Genomic DNA, 25,335 nt, shown 5'->3' with positions numbered 1-25,335 from the left:
TTGCCCACTCACCCAACCTGTCCAAGTCACCCTCCATTCTCATAACATCCTCCTGACATTTCACACTGCCACCCAGCTTTGTGTCATCAGCAAATTTGCTGATGTTACTTTTAATCCCTTCATCTAAATCATTAATGTATATTGTAAACAGCTGCGGTCCCAGCACCGAACCTTGCGGTACCCCACTGGTCACAGCCTGCCATTCCGAAAGGGACCCGTTAATCACTACTCTTTGTTTCCTGTCAGCCAGCCAATTTTCAATCCATGTCAGTACTCTGCCCCCAATACCATGTGCCCTAATTTTGCCCACTAATCTCCTATGTGGGACTTTATCAAAAGCTTTCTGGAAGTTCAGGTACACTACATCCACTGGCTCTCCCTTGTCCATTTTCATAGTTACATCCTCAAAAAACTCCAGAAGATTAGTCAAGCATGATTTTCCCTTCATAAATCCATGCTGACTTGGACTGATCCTTCTACTGCTATCCAAATGTGTCGTAATTTCCTCTTTTATAATTGACTCCAGCATCTTTCCCACCACTGACGTCAGGCTAACCGGTCTATAATTCCCTGTTTTCTCTCTCCCTCCTTTCTTGAAAAGTGGGACAACATTAGCCACCCTCCAATCAGCACCAACTGTTCCTGAATCTATAGAACATTGGAAAATGATTACCAATGCGTCCACGATTTCTAGAGCCACCTCTTTAAGTACCCTGGGATGCAGACCATCAGGTCCCAGGGACTTATCAGCCTTCAGACTCAACAGTCTATCCAACACTGTTTCTTGCCTAATATAAATTTCCTTCAGTTCATCCTTTACCCTAGTTCCTTTGGCCACTATTACATCTGGGAGATTGTTTGTGCCTTCCCTAGTAAAGACAGATCCAAAGTACCTGGTCAACTCATCTGCCATTTCCTTGTTCCCCATAATAAATTCACCCGTTTCTGTCTTCAATGGCCCAATTTTGGTCTTAACTATTTTTTTGCTATTCACATACCTAAAGAAGCTTTTACTATTCTCCTTTATATTCTTGGCTAGTTTACCTTCGTACCTCATTTTTTCTTGGCGTATTGCCTTTTTTGTTATCTTCTGTTGCTCTTTAAAAGCTTCCCAGTCCTCCGGTTTCCCACTCATCTTTGCTATGTTATACTTCTTCTCTTTTATTTTTATACTGCCCTTTACTTCCCTCGTCAGCCACGGCCACCCCTTACTCCCCTTAGGATCTTTCTTCCTCTTTGGAATGAACCGATCCTGCACCTTCTGCATTATTCCCAGAAATACCTGCCATTTTTGTTCCACTGTCTTCCCTGCTAGGGTATTGTTCCATTGAACTTTGGCCAGCTCCTCCCTCATAGCTCCATAGTTCCCTTTGTTCAACTGTAATACTGACACATCCGATTTTCCCTTCTCCTTCTCAAATTGTAGGTTAAAACAGATCATATTATGGTCACTACCTCCTAATGGTTCCTTTACCTTGAGGTCCCTGATTAAATCCGGTTCATTGCAAAACACTAAATCTGGAATTGCCTTCTCCCTGGTAGGCTCCAGTACAAGCTGTTCTAAGAATCCATCTCGGAGGCACTCCACAAACTCCCTTTCTTGGGGTCCAGTACCATTCTGATTCTCCCAGTCTACCTGCATGTTGAAATCCCCCATGACAACTGTATCATTACCTTTGCGACATGCCAATTTTAACTCTTCATTCAACTTACACCCTACATCCAGACTGCTGTTTGGGGGCCTGTAGATAACTCCCATTAGGGTCTTTCTACGCTTAGAGTTTCTCAATTCTATCCATACTGACTCTACATCCCCTTATTCTATGTCCCCCCTCGCAAGGGACTGAATATCATTCCTCACCAACAGAGCCACCTCTGCCAGTCAGTCTGTCCTTTCGATAAGATGTATATCCTTGAATATTCATTTCCCAGGCCCTGTCCGTTTGAAGCCATGTCTCAGTTATTCCCACAACATCGTACTTGCCAATTTCCAACTGAGCCTCAAGCTCATCTACTTTATTCCTTATACTTCGTGCATTCATATATAATACTTTTAATTCAGTACTCCCCTCTCCTTTCATATCAATTCCTATTTCACTTGGCCATACTGTATGATCTCTTCTTGAGCTTTCTACTCCATTGATTCTGTTGTCCTTTTTAACTTTTCTTATTTTCACTTCCCCTTTAACTCCATCCTTATATTTCCAGTTCATCCCCTCCCCCCCACTACTTAGTCTAAACACATCCGTGTTGCAGTGGCAAACCTGTCTGCCAGAATGCTGGTCCCCGTCTATTAAGGTGCAACCCGTCCCTTTTGTACAATTCATCCCTACCCCAAAACAGATCCCAGTGGTCCAAGAATGTAAATCCTTGCTTCCTGCACCAGTTCCTCAGCCACACATTCAGATCCATTATCTCCCTGTTCCTGCCCTCTCCAGCACGAGGAACAGGAAGCAAACCAGAGATAACCACCCTGGAAGTCCTACTTTTCAGCCTTCTTCTGAGTTCTCTGAAGTCCCGCTGCAGAATGTCCTTCCTCTTCTTCCCGATGTCATTTGTGCCGACATGCACTACCACTTCCGGCTGTTCACCTTCACCCTTGAGGATTCCCTGCAATCGGTCCGTGATGTCCTGGATCCTAGCACCAGGGAGGCAACACACCATTCTTAAATCTCACCTGTTGCCGCAGAAACCCCTTTCCGTACCTCTTACTATGGAGTCCCCTACTACCACGGCTCTTCCTGATGTCTGACTCCTCGGCTCTGCTTCTGCACCAATTTTCGGCTCGCAGACCTGTCCACCTCTCAGACTGGCAGTATCTTCTGTCCTGACATCTTCCAAGAAGGTGAACCTGTTTACGAGAGGTACATCCCCTGGGATCTCCTGTACTTCAAGCATCCTTTCCTTCCTCATCGTCACCCCTTCTCCCTTCCGGTATCCTCGGTGTAACGACCTCACTGTAGGTCCTGTCCAGAAAACCCTCGTTTTCACAGATAAACCTGAGGTCATCCAGTTCTTTCTTCAGTGCTGCAACATGCTCCTTCAGAAGCTGAATCTGGACACACTTTCCACAGCTGTAGCAGCCGGGGGCACCATCAGTGTCTCTGACCTCCCACATCATGCACGTAGCACACTGAATCAGCTTAGCGGTCATGTCTTCACCCTCTCCAATTGTGCCTGGCGTAGTCTCCTCACCGAAGACTCTCGAGCCAAAGACTAGCACTTTTCACACCAGGCACTTTCCTCTCTTTGTTGCGAGAGAGTGCTGGAAGCTTGTTTGGGTTAAAATTTACTGATAACGAGAATTGTATTCCTTTGTAAACCAATTGGGATTAATGTTGTTCTTTCTTTTGAGTCTGTAAGTTATTGTTGGCGGGCTTTTGGAGAGATCAGTGCAAGGGGGTGAGAGAGAGAGACGCGATGCTGTAAACTGGGCGAGGAACGGACCCCAAGTGGGGGTCCAAGGCCAGGAGGTACCCCGAGGAGAGGAGACGAAGATAGATGTGCTTGGTTGACCACTTCGGGTGGTCCTGAGCTGCGAGTCAAGGAGTTCGGAGGGGATCGAATGGTGGCCAGAAGACTTCGGTAATTGAGCTCCAACGGTTGTGCACAAAGTGGTTTGGACTTTGATAAGTTTGGCACCTTTTCTTTATTTTCTTTTCCTTCATATATACTGTATGGTTATTAATCAGTTATAGTAATCTTTATAAATTGTAATCATTTAATCACATATGGTGTACTGTTTGTTCTTTGGCGAGGCAGGGACATCACACAGCATCCACACAAGCTGATTACCCAGTTTGGCGGGGCCGAAGGCTGCTCCCCCTAGACGGAAGCGAACTGAGTGAGCCTGAGGCGACCCAGGGGGTTACATTGTGTGGATGCTGTGTGATGTCCCCCCCTCCCCCCCTTTAATTGGTTCAGCACAATATTGTAGGCCTAAAGACATTTTCCTGTGCTACACTGTTCTACGCTCTAAATAGGGTGCTCATGCAAACCTCTTGCACAAATTCACAATTTTTGCTGATCTTCCTCCACGTCCACGCTTCATTATTCTTTAGTGGCTGTTGGAGTGGCACCAATGACAAAGTCATCTGGAAATCTACCAGGATATTGAGTCATCTCGAGAAATATCTAGAAGAGCTGAGTAATGTTTGGGTGTCCTGGCTCCAGCTTCCTCATTGAGACCCTGATGAAGGGTCTCAGACCAAAGCGCCGACTGTTTATTCATTCCCATAAACCCTGCCTGACTTGCTGAGTTCCTCCAGCATTTTGTGTGTGTTGTTTAGGCTAAATTAATACTGACATCCTGCCACCAGAATCATCATCAAAATTATTTTTAGTGGCTAACGGTAAGATGATGCAGCTTTGTTTGTGCAGTCAACTTGATGTCCTAATTGCAGCCACTTTAAAGGAGGAAATATGTGAGTGGTGTGCAGCAGATTTAATCAACAATGCCAGGCTTAAAAGAAGCTAATGTGCCTTTATGTAGAAGGCAGTAATCTATTTACACTTGTGATTAGGTGAAAAAAGATTGCAGCCAATTAATGAGGTCCCAAAGAAGAGTCTTGGTGCAAAACACCGACTGTTTATTAATTTCCATAGATGCTTCCTGACACCTGCTGAGTTCCTAGAGCATTTTGTGTGTGTTACTTTGGATTTCCAGCATCTGCAGATTTTCTTGTGGTTATTAATCTAGCCTAATGGTCCTAAGTAACTTTTTCCTGTGAGTTTAGCTTACAAATTTTGAAACCTAGGCCAACCGTATTGTTCAATATCCAACGGTCTGTTAAGAGTTAAAGCATAACTTCTGCAGAACTTAATGACACCACAAAAAAAGGACGGTTGCTCATTTACGCTGTGGCGCTTTCACCAGTATCTGCGCATCTCAACTTTATTCTGTTCTTCTTCCATGTGAGGTTTCCGCACAGATTCTACAGTCTAAGTGTGATGTTTAGATCAATAAGCATGAGTTTGTCTCCTTTAAAGCCCATGCATCTACCCTTGAACAAATCTTCACATTCCCCCTGAACATGGCAATGAGGGTGACATGGTAGCATAGTGGTTATCATAACACTATTACAGCGCCAACTGTAAAATCAAGGTCCAATGCATACCACCGTCTGCTAAGAAACTGGAGCACCTACAGTAACAGGGAGATTATACAACCTCCTTACAGGTAGTGGTGAGCATGTACCTTGTCCCCATTTCTGTGTGGGTTCCCATTGGGTGCCCTGCTTTCCTCCCACATTCCAGAGGTACAGTTAGAGTTTGTGACTTGTGGGCACCTTGTGTTGCCACTGGATGCGTGACAACACCCATGGGCTGCCCAACACAATCATTGCTGATTTGACTTGTCACAAGTGATGCAGTTCGCTGTACGTTTCAATGTACACATGACAAATAAAGCAAAACATTGATGACTGGAAGAATTAGATCAGCCCATGATTGAATAGCAGAGCAGACTCAATGGGCTAAATGGCCTACTTCTGCCCCTATACCTTATGGTCTTATATTCCATCTAGGTAGCCTCCAACTAATGGTATATCAATTTCTCCTTCAGGTAAAAAAAATTCTTCTCCCCCCCCCCCCCTCCATTCCCTACTATGACCTTTTACCTCTCCTCTCCCACCTATCACCTCCCCCAGGTCCCCCTCCTCCTTCCCTTTCTCCTATGGTCCACTCTCCTTTCCTATCAGATACCTTCCTCTCCAGCCCTTTACCTTTCCCACCACCAGGCTTCCCCTATCATCTTCCAGCTAGCCTCCTTCCCCTCCCTAGCACCATCCTTTTATTCTGGCATCTTCCCCCTTCCTTTTCAGTCCTGAAGAAGGACCTCAGCCCAAAAAGTCAACTGTTTATTCATGTGCATAGATGCTGTCTGACCTGCCGAGTTCCTCCAGCATTTTGCGCCAGTCGCTTATCATTCCTGTCATTCTTCATATTTGGTGATTCCAGTGAATTGCAAGCATTTTTTAAATCTTGAAATATTACTATAAAATATGTTATTAAAATTAATTTATACATAATTAAACCAGCTGTCAAATCACAATCCATTTACGTTGTCGTTTTCGGTCTGTTTCTATTTTCTTAAGAGAGATCTCTCTCAAATTTGCTTATTTGCTTTATCTACCATCCAACCTAATCTTATTGTTTTCCCAGCCTTTAAGCTTCTCCACAGTAGTATCTTAAACTTTACTTTCAATTGTATACTTTATAAATGCATATGTAGCAACTGTTCGTGTAACATTAACATGGGGTGACAGGGTAATGTAAAGTTTAGCATAACATATTACAGGGCCAGCTTTGTGATCCGGGTTTAATTCCCGCTACAGTCTGTAAGGAACTTGGATGTTCTCGCTGTGACCTCCTACATTCCGAAGGTGTTATGGTTAGCGAGTTGTGGGAGGACTATGTTGTTGCCAGAAGCAGGGAAACACTGGTGAGCTGCCCAGTGCATCTCGGACTGTGTTGGCTGTCGATGTGTTTCATGCAGTTTTCAATGTGGATGTGACAAATAAAGCTAATTTCCCCAGTTGTTGTTTTAATCTAACTGGTGGTGTGTGCTCTTTAAAACATACCTCTCTCTTGTCTCTGCATCCTGAGTGTTATGTAAACTGCTCATTAGTGGTTTCCTGCTGCAAATGGCTGCCTTCATCAGAACTCTGTTTGATTAACAATAATTTGGCTCATTGAACACTGTTTAGCCCTGTTTAGAGATTTCATTCCCCTGCTTTCTGCATTTAAAGCATCTTGCTTCTTTGTTACAGACACACTCACCCTGAATGTTACCTATTATAATAGCAGCGGAGCTACCTACGAGATCCAGTCTTCCCATCACTCACTTTCACATGACCCATTCTCCATGTTGGAGTTCCCACTATCATGCCGCCCATTGGTCTATATCCTGTCATAACATTAAACTTCAGTTCAAATCAAAATTCCATTGCACTTCTGCACAAATCTTTTTGATAAATGTAGCCACCTCAAAACTTTAAATGTTAGATTCGATCCGTTTAGAAACCTGGATCGGATAAGCTCATTAGTTCATTTGCACACAAACTTATCTTACCCACAGGATTCAAGAACACAACAATGTTACAATGCCATGACAGATTAATTTTTTGTGTATTGTTGTATTGTTAATTATTTCCTCCACTTATGGCATGAAAGATATAGCTTCCCAGAAGCTTTGATGACACTGGGTTGAAATGTTCCTGAGGACTTTCTCTTCCTCACATTTATTCTGTCTTCATTCCTACTGATAAAATTGCCCTCTCTTATTGCGCCCAGCCATATTTTTACCTTCACGTTCTACTCAGAATATGTAAAATGTCCTGAATAATAAAGATCTCCCTTTGTTCAATATACATAGGGAGCCTTGGAAGGCACCGTGATTTCAAATATAACCAGTCCATAATTGGGGTTCCATTTTATACTGAGTGCCAATTGAACAGTTTCCAGCCTTTTGCAGAGTTCTACTGGCACAGCCTTTTTTTTTGATTCCCTCATACTCATCTGCATCTCAGACTTGATGCGATCAATCATGACCTTCTCAAAAACATCCTACTAGCACACTCAATATCTTCATCACATTTGATACCCATTACACTTTGCTGGTGGCAATGTTCCCTCTAATTTGTAATCACCAGTGTGCGCAAAAATCTCGTGCTGTGCAATTTTTTTTGCCCTGTGACAACAGCATGTGTGCACTAAATTTTAAATAGAGGTATTAATTTTAACAGCCAGAAAAACACTGTCAATTAGAACTTTGATCTATCTGGGTTTGATCGTTTTCACTCGTTCATCTGCACTCTCACAAAACAGTCACAGCAGGCCAGTAGCAGGTAATGAAGATTTTCTTGCCAGAGCTTTTGTACACCATTCGTAAGTGATTTGCTTGCTAAATTGTGCTTTAAAAAGTCAAGTTTCCAAATATCACTCCACTTCTTCCCACTTGCAAATTCTCCAGCAACTTTTGCATCGTGACAATACACACTGGTAACACCAGTTTCTGTATTGTACATAAATATTTCTCATAGCTGCATGTTCCTGATCTCATGAGCTTTTGGTGTAGCAGTTTCTACTGCTTCATTAAGACATTCTGCTTTAAATAAACGAGCAGTTGTTTTGCATTTCACACCCTTTGCTTCTTTAGAATTCGACATACTGGATCAATAATTTCTTCAATAAAGAAGCCAGTTCTAAAATCTGCAGGCAAATCATCGCGAGCTCCACATTGTCAACATCAGACACTGGAAAATGAAATGTGATTGTGTACGATCATAAAATATACTTAATGTGCCAACATGTTAAATGTCAACATTTGAGGTTGAAGCTCTGCATCAGGACTCAATGCAAGGTTATGACTTGAAATAACATGCACATCCTTTGTCTCCTGAAATGTTGTTTGACCCACTGAGTTCTTCCGGCAGTTCGCTTATGAAGAATGATACATGCAAGACAAGAGGAGCTCAAATCAGGTTTGAGTAGTCTGTTCAGGGGTTAGACAGTCTTGCCAGTTCGTGGATTTTGATACACATCCCTGCAAGCCAGGGAACTGTTAAGTCACATCACAATCGGCAAATCCGTTTGTTTTTCTCATTGCATATATGATAACCATGGTTATAAAGATGTAACTTTGCTGAACTCAAGGTATCCGAACTGCATGCATTCTGCTGCCGATTCTAACATGCTGGAAGACTGCTTGCTCTTGCAAACAAAATGACTCATTCATCAAATAGATACGATAATAACATACCAGAGTTTGTTTTCTCCTTTATCTAATCAAACATAAAAGGAAAAGTAAACAACAATTGCTTTACTTGATTACCTGATACAGAAACTCCTTTTAAGCACTGAGAATCTTGAGATAACAAATCCCACCAGGTAAACAGGAAATATTTGTTCTGATGGAGGGAGAGGTCAATCTAGAACTCATTTGTTTCATCGGAAATGGCATCGCCTTCAGGAAGTGCCTGGTTCCACAGTTACAGTACTGTCTTTAAACCTAGTGTTTTGTTGCAAACTTCGCTGTTAATTGTTACCATTTTTTTTTCAAAGTGTTACTAAAAACTAATTGTTTATTCATTAATTAGATAGATAGTTAATCACTATTTTACAATTTTGTTGGATTTTAATTTTTTTTCATTTGAAGAATCTGCAATTTACTTTAACAGATTTACTTTAACAATGATCTTCTTGGAGCAGAGCACTAATCATTCCCTTTCTGGTCTGTGGCCTTTGCAAATGGCTTTTTAACATCTAAAATAAATGAGAAACAACAGTGATATGGGGTTATGGGAATAGCAGGTTTGTTAATGTCTGTTTCATCTGACCATCCACTCCAAGTGTTATTATTTTTGGCAATGTTAGTCAGACAAGTAAAAGGGCAAACAAGTTACTGAGAGGAAGAAGGGTGGTGAGGACATCTAGCAGATTCAACAAATGAGTTTTTTTGCCATATAACATGTCATTCCAAAAGTAAATCTTACACAAGGAATCATAAATCTACATCTTTCCTGCTCATGATGAACCACTTTCCTAATGTTCCCAATCTTCACAACTGTGTAAATAAAAGATATAAAGCAAATGAGATGTGGTATAAAAAAACTTGAGAGTAATCTGGACCTCTCACATGCTCAGCATTTCAAGTACAGGTTGAGTATCCCTTATCCGAAATGCTTGGGGCCAGAATTGTTTCAGATTCTGAATTTTGGAATATATAACAAGATAGCCTGGTATTGCCATCATTTCCAACTCTGAATTTATGCTATCAGTAAGCCATCTTTGTTTGACACTTGTTCATCCCACATATGTACTGATGCAGCTGTTCAGCATGTTAGACCGCCATCAGAGATACTAATAAATTTCTCTGCTCTGTGATCAGCAGGCACTTATTATCATAAATCTTTAAAATATTAATGCCATGCCTTTTCATAAATTTCTGCAACTAGCCTGCTGAATGTACACAATTATCTTCAATTTTCAGTTCATCGTGATAGATCTTTACTTGTTTCATGATTAGCATACCGTTAAGCAACATATGTTCACTCTTTCAGTACGTGATTGAGATCTTCATTTTTCACTTTCTCAGTACTTGTCTATTTTTCATTAACTTATATTCATTACAGACGTGAGGTCACTCCTCAGAACTGTAAGTGGTGTGCAGAGACCTGTGCATTGCCTGAAAACCTTATCAGGGCCAAGTGGAATTTTCAATTTGTGAAAAAAATTGAATTTTGGAATTTCGGATAAGGGCTGAGTAATCTTTCCAAGGGACTTCTTGAAACGCTTAAGGAAAAAGGAAAAAAAAAAGATCTAGGCATTGAACAAAAATGGTTAGATTATGAAGCAACACAAAATGTAGGAGGAACTCAGCAAGCCAACAGCATTTATGGAAAAGAGTAAACAATCGACATTTCACGCTGAGACTCTTCATCAGGACTCACAGTCTAGAGTAAAGTGTTGTGTGGTCCCTCATTATTTCATAATATTTACATTGGTTAACTTTGACTCTGCACAGAACTTTCAATGCTACTGATATAGTTACCAGTAGTAATCACACATGAAGGCGGCTATATTGACCAGATTTTTATGTATGTATTGAGATACAACACCGAATAAGCCCTCCCAGCCCTTCGAGCCATGTCACCCAACAATCCCCCAATTTAATCCTACCCTAATCACAGGACAATTTACAACTACCAAGACCAATTAACCTACCAACCGGTACATCTTTGGACTGTGGGAGGAAATCAGAGCACCTGAAGTAAACCCACACAGTCACAGAGAGAATGTACAAACAACTTATAGGCAGCAGTGAGATTTTAACCCAGGTCGCCTGTACTGTAAAGTGTCGCCTTATTTCTCCATTATGTAGGGACTGTAGGTTCTAACATTTATCCTAAACAAATTTTAAAAAAGGCCTTTTAACCCTTCAAGCCTATGCTGGCTCATAGAGCAATCCCATTCCCCGCTAGCTTCCCCTGCCACCTATTCTCTCCACATTCCCTTCAATTCTCTCTCTCGCCTATACACATAGGTTAATTTGCCATTCTAATTTGCCAATCAGGCCACTCATTTTTGGAATATGGGAGGAAATAAAAGGAACTGGAGGAAGCTCATGCTGTCAAAAAAAAAGCATGCAAACTCCATAGCAACAGAACTGAACCCTGTTCATTTTAGCTGAGATCCAGCAGCACCATTAGCTGTACCACTGTGGCACCCTCTGAAAGCTTGTCTTTATAAATACCACAGGTGAGGAAATAAAACTTGTACAGTACAGTAAATGAACAATTGTTGCCTCTTTACAACCCCTTTAATATAGAAAATAACCCAGAAGTTTTTAAACAGAAATGCAATCAAGATTGAGGCGCTGTAGGGGCAGTGACTGAAAGTCAAAGGTGTGACCTCATTTACAAATGATGAAGCAGAAAGTTAAATCAAAGAACTGTGGGTCAGAAATTAAATTGCATAGCAATTTCTTCAGAACTGTCATTTTTTAAAAAAAAATGTTTAAGAATCAAACACAGCAAAAAAAATTTGGGGGTTTAACGTTTTGTGAAATTCAGTTGGATTTGTCTGATCAGTTATCCTTACAACTCTGCTACAAATTCAACGTCACGACACAGAAAGTGGCATAGTGGTAAGCTTCACAGCTTTAGTGATCCAGATTTAATACTGAGCTCTGGTGCTGCTGGCACCACACGAAATCTCTCTAGTTGATCCAATTTCCTCCAATATCTCAGAGTTGTGCAGATTGGGCATCTTTAAACTGCTGTGGTGTGTTGAGGCCAGTGTGAGGCAGAATCTGGGAAGATGTTATAAATGTGGGAGAGCACAGTATCCTGGGAATTAAAATAGGTCTAGCATAGAGACATGATGGTCAGTATGGACTTAGTACACCAAGTGTACCATGACTTTGAAGTTAATCTGTGAAATTCTGTCATTAATGCTCGCCAGTTTCCTTTACAAATCTTGACCCGCTCAAGCCTGCCAGTCTGATCTCATTCGCTCAATCTTTCTGCTGTCTCATCCATCCGCATTGAACCATCATCCAGGCCATCCCTGGCTCCTGTCAGTGCTGTGCAGAAATTGGGAAGTTAGGTGAAATTAACAAACTTGTTAATACTTCTGGGAAATTGATTTAGCAATTGTGAAGCTTATTTTGGAGGCAAATGCACAACTGAAGTACCTCCAGCATGGATAGAAAAACAATGCTTCAATAATAAATTTAAATGGCAGTTTTCTTTGAAGCCTTGACCATACCTGAAGTGGATGGATCTTCTTGATAATACCAATCATATGCATTACATTATCACAAATGAATGTAGTCAAGGCAAAGGCAATAAATTGGCCAACATCAAGCCAAAAACTTAGGACAATGTTGTAGTCAGCAGTAAATTGCTAGATATAAACTCAAGATAATGAGGTGTTCTTCATGGAAATATGTCTCCCCTATTTTTCAAACAGGATTCAAGTATCTTCTGGCTCCATGGCATTTTCTATTGCTGATGAGTGGATATATTAACATATGCACCTCCATTAACCTGTAAAGACCAATTATCTAATTAAGAAACTATCTAAAACATGAAAAGATATGGCATGTCTTTGGATGAACCAGCCATCCACTCATCTACACGAGGGACAATTCACAATGTCCAATTAATGTATATCTTTTGAGATGTGAAGGATAACTTGAGCAGTCACGAGAAGAAAGTGCAGTCTCTGTCAAATAGCACCTGGGATCAGGTTTGAACCTTGGTCTCTGGTGCTAAGAGGCGATCGCTCCACCAGCTGTACCACTGTGCTGCCCCGGACTACTCACATTTAATTACAGCAGAAGATATTCATCAGTTTAACTTTCAATAGAGAAAATTACGCCCAAGCAGTAACAAATGCAAATTGCTGTAGTTTAAAAAAGTTTTTATTCAGATAACATAAATATTCACTTACTTTTGTTCATTTACCATGTTGAATTAAGGTTTGACTAAAAACTTTAAAAAGGCTCATTAATGACAGCAGCTGAATTCTGTAGTTCTTACTGATAAATATTTTATTGAAGGGGCATAGTTGTTTGGTACAATGCCTTGCACTTTATACCGGGCGTATGGATAGAAGTGTTACAAACAAAGGCATGATCTACAACATGATCATAGTCAGTCAACTTTCAAAAAAATGTTTAAAAAGGATATTACTGTGCAAAAGAAAAAGTCCTGCAGCACCATGATCCTGGCAGAAAGGATACAGATTTCAAATGGGATTTCAGAATATCATTCCTGATTGTTCCACAAATTTTAATCTGCTTGAAAACTTCCCCATCCACCCCCCTCAAAAAAAGTTGACAATAACTTTAAAATTTACTTGTATCACTGTAATATTTCAGTTGAAATATGGAAAAATGTATTATAAAATAACAGTTACTTTAGCCCATTAAAAGGTTTTATATTCTTCAATGATTAGTAAAGAACTGTAGGTTCTATTTTGAACAAATATTAGCATTTTGCAACACATTCAGTTTTACTTAAATGAAGACACAAGAGACTGTAGATGCTGTAACTTGGACCAAGAAAACAAACTGCTGGGTGAACTCAGCGGGTTGAATAGTATCTGTGGAGGAAGAAATGTCCAATGTTGTAGGTCAAAACCCTGAACCAATCCTGATCCAGGGTCACAATCCGAAACACTGACTACCCTCCCCACCCCCCAAAAAAAAACAACTGGTTCTCGACCCGCTGAATTCCAGTTTATTTTTTGCTCCAATTTTAGTTAAAACCTGATCATTTTATGATGACGTCATTCATTTCCTAGTGATAGCATTCAGGTGTTGCTGATATATTTGCAAAATGTACCAACTCTGGAAACTAAGCCAAGTGCTTTCCAACCCTCCTCTAAACTCCCATCGAGTTCTCCTCCTCCATCTTAATCAAACATAAATGTGTTTTGTCCCATGCCCTCTGATTTACATGATCTGCAGAGATGCAGGAAATTTTGAGGAAAGCACTTGCAGTTGGTTGAGGTGAAGGTTGGAAGCAACCCTTTCTTCTGGGATCTGGCTTTGATCCCACCTCCATTTCAACAGTATGAATGCTTCTTTTTGCATGCTGGTTATAAGGACCTGAAATAACTAAATTCAGGCAATCATAACCAGAGCAAGACCACAACACAATATTGCTCAGAATTAAACACAAATTGACACCACATTGGCTATGTCACTTCATGATGTAACATGGATTATCTACATTGTGCAACAGGGATACTCATCCAGACATTGGTTAAGGCACATTGTTGGATTGGTGGAGTTTCAATCTGCATCTTAACCTTTGCTTTACCTGAACTGGGTATAGGTTAACATTGACACAAGTTGCAGAAAGATGGAAAGTTCTTCAGTTTCCCAGCATTAGCTTTCCACTGAAAAGTTTAGTGAACAAAACTTTTTTAAAAAATGCACTGCTAACAGGTAAATACAGAGGGAAAGCTATGCAGTGTGCGAGAGATTTCCCCTTTACTGCTTAGGGATGAAAAGTCATGGGGAAGCACTATGTTCAGGGAAGTACTGCTGGCATGTGCTAAGGGTGCCAATTTGCAAAATCTTTCTATTAGCAGTCAATTCACTCGGGAATTAAACTATGTTTCAATGACCATTCCTAACCTGTTAAACACTGGCAAATTTAAACTAGTTAGAAATTTTTTAAATGACGATTAAAATCATATTTGCCAAAACTCTCTCAAGGAGTGAAAGGAGACATCTGATTGGTGAACGCTTTCCAATTCAATGAATTTCTATGTTCCCATCATTACGTTCAGAAGGGCCAAGAAATCACCAGCTGGGGCTTCTTACTGCAGCATTAATCCTCCAAATGAAGGTCCTGCGAATATGGATCAGTTATGAGACCATGTCTGAATTTACCTAGCAGAGGACAGCTATAAGTACTGTGAAAGAAAATTACAGAAATGCAATCGGTGTCCCTCTCCATTGCGTTTGTCAATCTTCTAACCATAGCTTCCAGTCCAGCCGCAAGCACATTACCTGCTGAATGCTTGAGCCGGCGAGTGGTATGTAAAACATACATATTTAAATATACAGAATGAAGCAGAAAGAAAGTGCATTATAACCGAGTCCTTCCCTTAAGAACAACAAAAAAAGAATTCAATGTGTCTAAAGTTCAGCAATTTCCATGTACAAAAGGTCTTTGTTGAAACCAAACTCAAAACAGTATCTAGTGTATTAACTATTTTCAAGTTTCCCATTGTTTATGTTACTGGGGAACAGTGTGTTTCTCGGTTAATGAAGAGGTAAAAGGTACTGTCACACAAACGCCTGTTTACTACAATGCAAACTGTATTATATAACAGGGAGTACATTGGGCTTTTCTACAAATGTAATGACTCTGCAGTATGTAAAGTCTGATCAGGCTTCACATAAGCACTTATTTTATACACAGTAAAGATATAAATGTAATTAAAATGTATGTACAAAAACATCAGCAAGAACCTAAACTTATAACAACATCTTTTTAGCTGCCCCATTACCTTCAAAATATACAAAGTTATACTCATGTGCACATCTACACCTAAACTTACAGCACACACATCTTTTTCTAAATAAAATGTGAGCACAGGACATTTTAACAAGGGGTTAGTAGATGCAATTCAATGTTATTTTTCCCCCCCAAAGAAAAGTAGTTCTGTGGTTAACAACAGTCTAGAAACTAAAGTGTTTTCAAACAGAGGTGTTAACATTTAAATGGTCGAAATGCTGTCTCACTAAAAGATTCATTCAAAATATGTCCTTCAAACTTTATTATTGTCATTTAAATACTTCTTGGCATACTTTCTGCGCCCTTCCCCACACCCTATCTTCAACTTTTTTTCTGCTCTTCTTAAAAATGAATGGTCACACGTCGTTTTTAAAATTAAAAAAAAAACATGTTTACACAATGAAAATCCAGTTTAAATGCTTGGGGTAAAAACAGATCCACATCACTTGTCCATTTCAAGAAAAATCTTTTAAACTGTAATTATTTTAAAGCACCAAGATTTCCTGTCAATGTAATTATCAACATAATTTTTTTTTGACCAGTGTGTTCATCGTCCCGCCCGTCCCTGTTACCAAATCAACCCAGAAAAGGAGTTCACTCTACTCCTAGCAGTCTGTTACTCTTCATAGGTACATGCATTCAAAAATTCAGTGCTTAAAAACAGATAGAAATCTAGTTTATTCAGATGCATCTTCGACTTCTGCACCTTCAAGAGTGACCTTTGAAAGCTCTTCATGTACCTCCCGCACCATCAGAATACGAGTTAACATGGCATCTAGAATGGCAGGGTCAGTTGGTAGGGTTGAGTACCACATTGGACTGTCAGGCACACATGAGCGCTCAGGCTGAAGGTAGAAAATGTCACTTCTTAGTTTCACACTCTCAGAACTAGGGAAAAGTTTTAAAAAAAAGCAACTGGTTAGAAGTTATCAACAGATATATTAATATTTTTTATTAAATAGTGAAGAATACTTCATTTTTATACCGATATGTTGAAGATCAGTATGCAATAATGCTTGTTATGTTCTGTTTATTTTAAATTTGTGGACTGATTTCTTTCCAGCGAGCTTTTGCTTACCACTTCGACAGGTAAAATTCAAAGAGACGCACTGGACATCTGAGTGGATTATCTGTGTTTTCCGCCATTTCCATTGCAGCTTCCTCCTCCTCATCACTACGCTTCCTCTTTCCAAATAGTAAATGTAGCTTATCTACATTAGAAATAAAAATACATAACTGCAACAGTTTCCTCTGACTAACAAAGCCTCATTTCACAATTAAGATTCGCCTGTTGCCAACTACAGACAATGAGTTTAAGATAAATTTATTTCATCCTAATAACGCTCTATCAATGACAGTAACTGTTATAAATGGATTTTCAAAACCGTAGAATCATAACCCAAATTGAATTATAATCAACATTAATAAAATCTGAATCTGTTAAGTACGTATCACCTTCCTGTCAAAGAATGCTACTCTTAAGCAAATAGAACTATAAAAAGTACCTTATGTCAATACAGTGGATTCCAGTTAATTAGGCCATCAGTTAATCGTGGCCAGCGTTTATTTGAGACACTGCTTACAGAACAAAAGCTAATCGAGAAAACAGCTTTTTATTTGGAACACTGTGCCACTTAATTGAGGCAGGAGACTGTTGCCAAACTGCTTTTAACTAGCATCAGACACGTGCACGCATGGCTTTTATACACTATGCTGTGCTCAGAACAAACAGTTTTTAAATTGCATCAGTTGCATGTGTTTCTATTCAAAAAGCAATGGCCTTTGTCACTGTTAGCTGGTGAGGAATAAGCAGTATTACAACTCCGAATTGTTTTGTTCAATGTGGTTTCAAGCATTCAGGCCTGGAGATGCCAGATACAGCCAGGAGTGAAAATAAAACAAATTCACTCCTTTGACAAATTTGGAACTGGAAAGAATGTGAAGGTATTAACCATCATCTTGAATGTTACAGTGAAAATGAAGTTTTGGAGGATGTAACCGTTGAAAGCTTTGTATGAAGGCAGCCCATTATGTGCACCTAGGTGTCGGTGCTGATTCTGTTAATTTATTGCCAATCAAAAGAACACGGTAGTGTACACTGGATGAATTCATCTGTCAATAACTATTAGGAACTGACTCACAGTTTTATAGCAGTGTATTGGTAGTGTTCTAATTTGTTCTGTATTTCATTTAAACACATAATCCATTACTCAGTTAAACAGTAGTTTGCCTCTTTTTTAAACCTTTCTAATCATTTCCATGAAACTTCAACTAATTCGGGCAGTTGCTTAATTGGACCAAAATGCACACGTCTCAATGTGCCCCAATTAACCAGAATCTACTCTATATCCCTAATGCAAAAGACAATCATTCCATTAGCCTTGCTATGTTTCTCTGTGTTGTATTTTCTGTGCAACTCCTGTGTTATTTGTTATTTGAATCTGTGGTCAAAGCTAAAACCCCTTCACTTTGACATTAATCATATGGTGTGACCACGTAGGCAACAGCCTACATCAACAATAACTTCCCGTTTGCTTGGCTTGTTTAAATTTCAGTTAATTCTACAGTACAGGGACAGGATGGTAACACTTTATGCACCAGCAACAGAGTTCAATTTCCACTGTAAGGAGTTTGTACATTCTTCCCCATGATTGCTGGATTCCTCTAGGTGCTCTAGTTTCTTCCCACATTGTAAAGAGTTAGTAAGTTGTGGCCATGTTATGTTGGTGCCAGAGTATGGTGACTCTTGCAGACTGCCCCCAGCGTATCTTTGGACTGTGTTGGTCATTGATGCAAACAAGGCATTTCACTGTATGTTCCAATGTACATGAGATAAATAATGCTAATCTTTTTAATTTAATATAAATCTTTAAATAATGCAATTTATTCATCTTGAAAGTTTAGGCATAATTGGGTCACTTCTGTACCTCAGGGAGATTTCCACATCATAACATAAACAGAATTTGAAGAATTTTCTCACTGTAGTGAATATTTAAATTCATACAGTTACAAGTACATGTAGAAATAGGAATGAGGAATTAGTTATTACTGCAAAGTTGGATGCAAGTCACTATTCTCATAGACTGAAGGTTGGGCAAGCAAACAGACTATATTCAGCTTCAAGTAAAAGTAAATGCTATTTGACCAAAGACTGTGCTGTTGTCTATATAACAAAAGCACTTTAGCAATTGCATTGTGTTAGTGATTCCTAATTCTGGCTAAGCACGGGATTACAGGAAGGCTCAGCTTTCCTATTTTGCCTGAGCACAAATTGGCTGGAACTTTGCTGAGCAAAAACAACCATTCGTTCTGAGATTCACTTCCCAATTAAGTTGCTTGATACTTGCTAATGAAAAGTGAATTTGTTTGTACCTGTATCTTTGTCCTTTTTATACATTGGTGGGAAGAATCGAAGATAGGTCCGCTTCGAAGACTTTGTACACCTCATTACATGAGCAAACGAAAGTTTCATATGTTCACTGACACTTTTCAACTGGAAGTATTTGGTATTGAAAAACAGCAGCGTGTTGAGAAGAACTGTTGGAGAATATGCTCCAAGTTGTTTACATTCCCATAGATGTTCCTCTTCAACCCGGCAAAATAACTGGCCTGCAAATAAAATATTGAGGACATTAAACAAACAGTAACCTGCTCATAAATACAGTATCCTAAATGTTCCTGCAAACATTTGTATTTCTCAGAATAAGAACATCAGATGTGTAAAATGTCCACCTTGAAGATACAGCTAGCTCAAGATTCAAAAGTTGCAAGCTCTTAAGATTTAAACATTTGATAAAAGCATAAGCAATTTAGTGAGCCTTTACACTTTGCAGAGTGTACAGAATAACACATTGTATTTCCTATTTTAATCAGTTTGAAATGTTATGAAATTACTAAACACTTGTGAGTTTCATTCAGCTGTCTGTGGGCAAGGTCTTTGCAAACTGAACCATTATTCTTCTGCTTCATTCTGCTTAAAATAGATAAATCACTACATTAGCAGGGTTTACAACATCCTGGCTTCTATATTTGACCGTGCAAAGCATCACTACTTTTGTGCAATATGTCAAATTCAAGTTTAATTGGTATTCAACCATAGATGAATACAGCCAAATGAAACAGTTACTTCAGAGTCAAGGTGCAAAACAGAGTACCAACAGCCATACCCAGCATGAGGCACAAGCAGCACATACAAGATACAGTCACACCCAAAAGAAAATCCAAGTCCCCAAGTCCATGAATGTTGCAGGAGTCCACAGTGGAACACAATCCAGCTTGTCTTCTGCCAAACGGACACTGGGGACCACACCGACTCCAGTGCGAATGCTGCACCACACTGCCTCTGGCACTCTAGTGGAGTGCCTGGCTCTGATGCCTCTCCCTGGGCAGCTGCAAATAGGCGACATTGTGGATAAAGGCTTAGTCCTTGCTGTCGAGTCCTCGGCAGCTCCCCCGCAGACCGTTCCTGCCGCTCACCAACAAAGCAATGAATTGGACTTACGGCATTCCATATCACCAATATCCAAAAGAGTCTTGCGATCACAAGAAAAGGGACTGAGACGATCACTCGCTGTTAAGACTGCACACCTCCTTCGCGAACCAGTGGCTCTCTGTCGCAGGCAGCATCATGATCTGCACCAAGTCCAGCTCCTTCAGTTTTCCCGCCAGTGAGCAACTCGCTGATATGACAGACCTGAAGTACTTTAAGTTCTTAATGTCCAGTAGGATCTTGCAATCGTCAAAAAAAAAAATACGTTGGAAAAAAAAACAGTAACAGCTTTGGTTGACTCTGTAGAAGCCTCTGCGTCCAAGCACACTGCCATCTTGTCAGTACAACATGTAATTCTCATATATGTTCATCTGAATTAGTAAGCTGTCAAACCAAACTTTATTTTTCCCCTCAGAAGCACTTTTCTTCTTTGTATGTTTACATTACAGTTTTCCAAGTACAAGTTCACTTGCAACATTACAACACTGCTTTTGATCGCCTGGTCATCTCTAAACAGCCAACCTGCTTGCCCAACATCCAGTAGGAAATGAGTAGAAACTACTACTAAACAGCCACTGTTTCTGTTGTTCTCATCATAATTTCATCCCCATTGCACCATCTTTTTGCTAAGCGCCTGAACAAAATCTGGCAGCTCATAAAATTGCTTTACATATTTAACATCAAAATGCATTCTAGACGTGGTCTGCGAACAGATTAAGACTTTGTACTTCCACCTCTGCACATTTGCCCAATTCTACTCATTTTCTGGTGAATCTCTTATCCACACCTCTGTTACATCCAGACTTGATCATTCAAACACCCTGCTACCCATATTCTGCTTTCACTAAATTTATCATCTAAAATACAGCTGCCATGTTGAAGCCACTGCGGGGCCTGATCACCCATTAATCCAATCCTTGTTAATGAATGATGGCTACTGATTATCAACAAATTTCATCACTTCCTGTGTCACTTCCTCCAGATTGATAAATGTCCTAAGATACTGGTGATTCCCTAATTCTACCATCCTGACCATTCCCCAATTCAATAACTATTCTGATTGCAGCTTTCATCTGCCAAGTATGAAATTCTCACCACTCTCACTACATCCCCATCACTCCTAAATCTCTTTGCCTCACTCTATTGCTTCAAGATACTTGTTGAAACCTACTTTGACCAAACTCTGATCATTGATCTGCTTTGAATTTTTTTAAAAATATCAGTCAAACTTTCCTTTAGGACACATCTGTAATCATCTTGGTAAAGATACTATGTAAGTTCAATCTACCAGCAGAAAGCAACTCCTAAACTTAGGAAGAAATGGACAATGGCTTGAATTTCAAATTGGCTGCATACAGTTTACAGAAAATATACCATCCTGTTGGTTAGAAGTTTTCTTTTTTTTTTGTCAGCAGAGCAATTTGAAACTTTACCATCAAAGAATGACCCCAAAACAACAAAGGTTTCAGAATGCAATTTGTGATAGAGCACAAATACCTTATGGAGGTATCAAAGAAATCAATAGAAAATACCTTAAATAAAAGAATGGAGCACGTACTTTGCCCACTTAGCCACATGAAAGCTGTAAATATCACTTACTCTAGATCTAATAGGCTCAGGGTTCAAAACCCTTCTTAGGAAGAGGAACAAACCTTGCTTCTGACATCTCACAATGGTACACTTGTTCTCAAATGGGCAAGGATTCTGCGTACAGACACTTACCACTTGGGAGAAGCTGTGGTTGCCAGCATTTCAGAGCCTTTGTGAGCTCTGATGTGAATTTTGAATAGTAAAGATCTGTGAAGATGTTATCAATTCTGCTGTTTTCAAATATGTACTGAAAGAAATCAGAACAAGAGAATTATGACACTCTCCAAAATATGATCTTAATGGACGCTTAATTACTGTATATTCAGAAATCTGAAATAAAGTTTCTCAAAAATTCTCATTATTTGAAACATCTTTAAAATTTGTTGGCTCCCTACAGGAACTACACGTGCTGGACAGTTTCTTTTAGGACACTGAAGACACAAAAAACTGCAGAAGCCAGAATCTGCGTACTGATAAAACGCAGCAGGCCAAGCAGCATCAGTGGGAAGAAAGAAACTGTCGACATTTCAGGCTGAAGCCCTGCATAAGGACTGAGAGTGGAGAGGCAAGATGGCCAGCATAGAGTGGAGAAGGGGAGTAGCAAGGACTCTAGGGCAATTGGTGGACTGAGTAAGGGTTTAAGATGACAGGCAGGTTAAGTGTCAGGCTAGGGAAGTGAATGGGGGGGGGGGGAGTTGGAAGACTTTGGCAAGTGAATGATAGAGGAAAAAGGAAAAGCAACAGATGGAGCTAGGTGGAGGGTTAGGAGAAAGGGAATGTGAAGGTGAGAATAAGCTGCTGGAAGGAGACGAACAGAAAAACAGAACCACTAGTGCTGGATTCTGATGTAAAGGATATGAGAATGAAAACTATTAGAAGAGATCCACAACAATTGAATCCAGATGGGAGAGAGAGACAGAAAGTGAGTGTGCATGCAGATAAAACCTACATGTTAAGTTAGTGGATCAGAAGGACAAGGGAGCGAGAGGGGGAAAAAAAAGAGGGAGTGCAGTTTATTCAAAATAGGAAAACTCAATATTCATGCCATTGGGCTATAGGCTACTCAGAAGGAACATCAGGTGCTGCTTCTCCAATTTGTGTTGAGTTTCATCCTGGCAGTAAGGGAAGGTTTAGGATAGAGGGGTCAACATGGGAATGAAGACAGAATTGAAATGGTTGGCAACCGATAGCTCAGGATCACATTGAAGATTTAGCACAGGTGTTCTGTAAAACAGTCACCGATGTAGAATAGGCCACATCGGGAGCACTGAATGCAGTGGAGAAGGTTGGGAGGAGATGCATGTGAACTACCGGCTCTCCTGGAAGGAATGTTTAGCCTTCTTGCTCCCATACAGAAATCAATTTTATCATCTTTGCCGCCAACTTCAACCTGCTCTCAAACTTAAGTGGACTATTTCTGGCACTTCTTTTCCTTTTCTAGACTTTGCTATCTCCATCTTAGGAGATAAACTGTCCACTGGAATTTACCATAAAACCACTGACATATGCAGACTTCAGACTGCAACTTCTCCCACATTGCGTCACATCAGGATGGCGTTCCTTTCTCCCAGTTTCACCATCTCCACCACATCTACTCTCAAGCTGAGGCTTTCTGCTCTGGAACGTATGAAATGTCCCTTTTCCGGAAGGTGGCTCCCTTTCTGCTGCAGTGGGATGAAGCCCGCTCTCACATCTCTTCTGTCTCTTGTACTTCTGATCTCATCTCACCTCCTCCCAAACAGAACTGATAAAAGACTTCCTCTTCCACTTACTTTTCACCTGAAGACTCTGTAATCAGCATACCATACTCCATTTCTGCCTGCTGCAATGTGATGCAACCGCCTACCATATCTTCTCCTCTCCATCCCTTTCTTCCTCCATGACTACCTGATCCATTCATTCCTCCAAACTCATCCCTTCCTTACCCCTGGAAATTCCCCCTGCCCATGCAGTAGATATAACACTTGTCCTTGTACCTCCTCCCTTACTACCACTCAGGAATCTAAATTGCCCATCCAGGTGAGGCATCTCCTCCAACCTTGTCTACTGCATTTGGTGCCCCGGATGTGGCCTCCCCTACATAGGGTGGCATGGTAGAATAGTGGTTAGCACAACGCTTTACAGTTTCAGCAACCTAGGTTCAATTATTCGCCACTGTCTGTCAGGAGCTTTTAATGTACTTCCTGTGACCATGTGGGTTTCCTCCAGGTGCCCCAGTTTGCTCCAACTTTCCAAAGACATATTGGTTGGTAGGTCGGTTGATCGTTGTAAATTGCCTCTTGATTAGGCTAGGGTTAATTATGGGATCACTGGGTGGTGCAGTTCAAGGCCCAGAAAGGCCTATTTTGCATGATATCTCATTAAATAAAATGAACATCAGTGAGATCAAGCGCAGACTTGGTGGCCGTTTTGCAGAACACCTGTGCTTAGTCTGCAATGGCCATGCTGAGCTCCCAGTTGCAAACAAATTCAACTTCCTACCCCATTCCCACATTGACCTGTCCATCCTTGGCTTTCTCTACTGCCAGGATGAAGCTCAAAGCAAACTGGAGAAGTTTGTATTCTATATTCTGTATTCCTGTTTGTATTCTGTAACTCTGTATTCCTCCTGCATACTCTACAACCCAATGGCATCAATATTGAGTTTTCCGGTGTTAGGTAACCATCCACCTTCTCCTTCTGATCCTTTGATTCACGCATCTTGACCCCTGCTCATCCTTCCCCTAGATCCTTTCATCCATCTTTGTCCCATTCCCCCCTCCACTTCCGTCAACTGCACACATAAGGTTTTCCCCACTTTCCACCCCCTGTCTGGTTCCAACTGTCATTCATCTCTCCCTTCTCCCCTCACGGTTCCCATTCTCAACTCTTTACTTGCCAGAATCAAATACTAATGGTGCTTTGTGTTCCTGCTTATCTCCCTCCTACAGCTGCCTCCCATCTTCACAATTCCTTCCCCCCCCCACCTTGCTCCATCTGCTTATACTTTATACTCTTCTATTCTCGTTATTTGCCCCTTCCTTTCCAGTCCTGATGAAATATATAGGCCCAAAATGTCACCTGCTCATTACTCAATATAGATTCCATGTGAGCTCCTCCAGCATTTTGCATGTGCTGTTTTTCCTCTTTTTATCTGCCTCTATCTATCACTTACCTGCCAAAAGCTTCCGACTCGAGATCCCCACTCACCTCCCATACCTGGCACCACCTGCCTGTCATGTTACACCCTTACTTGGTCCATTAATTGCCCCAGAGTGCTTCCTTGCCACTCCCCTTCTTCACTCTATGCCGGCTAGCTCACCTCTCCACTCTCAATCCTAAAGCAGCGTTTCAGCCTGAAACATTGACAATTTATTTGTTGCAATTATGCTGTTCAATGCACTGAGATCCCCCACCAGACTGCATGTTGCTCATTTTAGACCATGCCAGTGAATCACCTGTCTTTTATTTCCTTCTAGATGTGACCACCATATAAATCCAGCACACTACCTCAATTTATAGATGATGGTTATAAACACTCTGCATTTTACTCAATCACCTTTTCATGCTGATTTTACACAACAATGCCAGATTGCCTGTGCTACACATGGGCACACACTGAACAGACTGAAGATACTGCAGGGTAGAGAGCAATAAACTATTCCCCCTATGTGGAGGAATTTAGAACTAAAAGCAAATCTCAGAATATGCCACAGCTATTTTTGACCAAAATGA

The 25,335-nt window shown here is 40.5% G+C and overlaps 1 protein-coding gene across 4 annotated transcripts in view; it reads right to left on the bottom strand.

The window, feature by feature from the left end:
* Positions 1–13,039: 13,039 nt before the first annotated feature.
* The window catches only part of LOC140719833 (zinc finger MYM-type protein 4-like), a 223,882-nt gene continuing 211,586 nt past the window's right edge, over positions 13,040–25,335 (bottom strand). For all 4 annotated transcript variants that reach the window (XM_073034758.1, XM_073034759.1, XM_073034760.1 and 1 more), the window contains 4 exons: positions 21,754–21,868; positions 18,915–19,151; positions 16,621–16,753; positions 13,040–16,430 (listed from right to left, as the gene is read on the bottom strand). In XM_073034758.1, the coding sequence (XP_072890859.1) occupies positions 16,220–16,430; positions 16,621–16,753; positions 18,915–19,151; positions 21,754–21,868 (696 nt within the window). In that variant the 3' untranslated portion in view covers positions 13,040–16,219. The remainder of the gene's footprint in view (positions 16,431–16,620; positions 16,754–18,914; positions 19,152–21,753; positions 21,869–25,335) is intronic.

Source organism: Hemitrygon akajei, chromosome 32, assembly GCF_048418815.1.
Source record: "Hemitrygon akajei chromosome 32, sHemAka1.3, whole genome shotgun sequence".
NCBI lineage: Eukaryota > Metazoa > Chordata > Chondrichthyes > Myliobatiformes > Dasyatidae > Hemitrygon > Hemitrygon akajei.
This window is presented reverse-complemented; position numbering and strand designations above follow the sequence as displayed.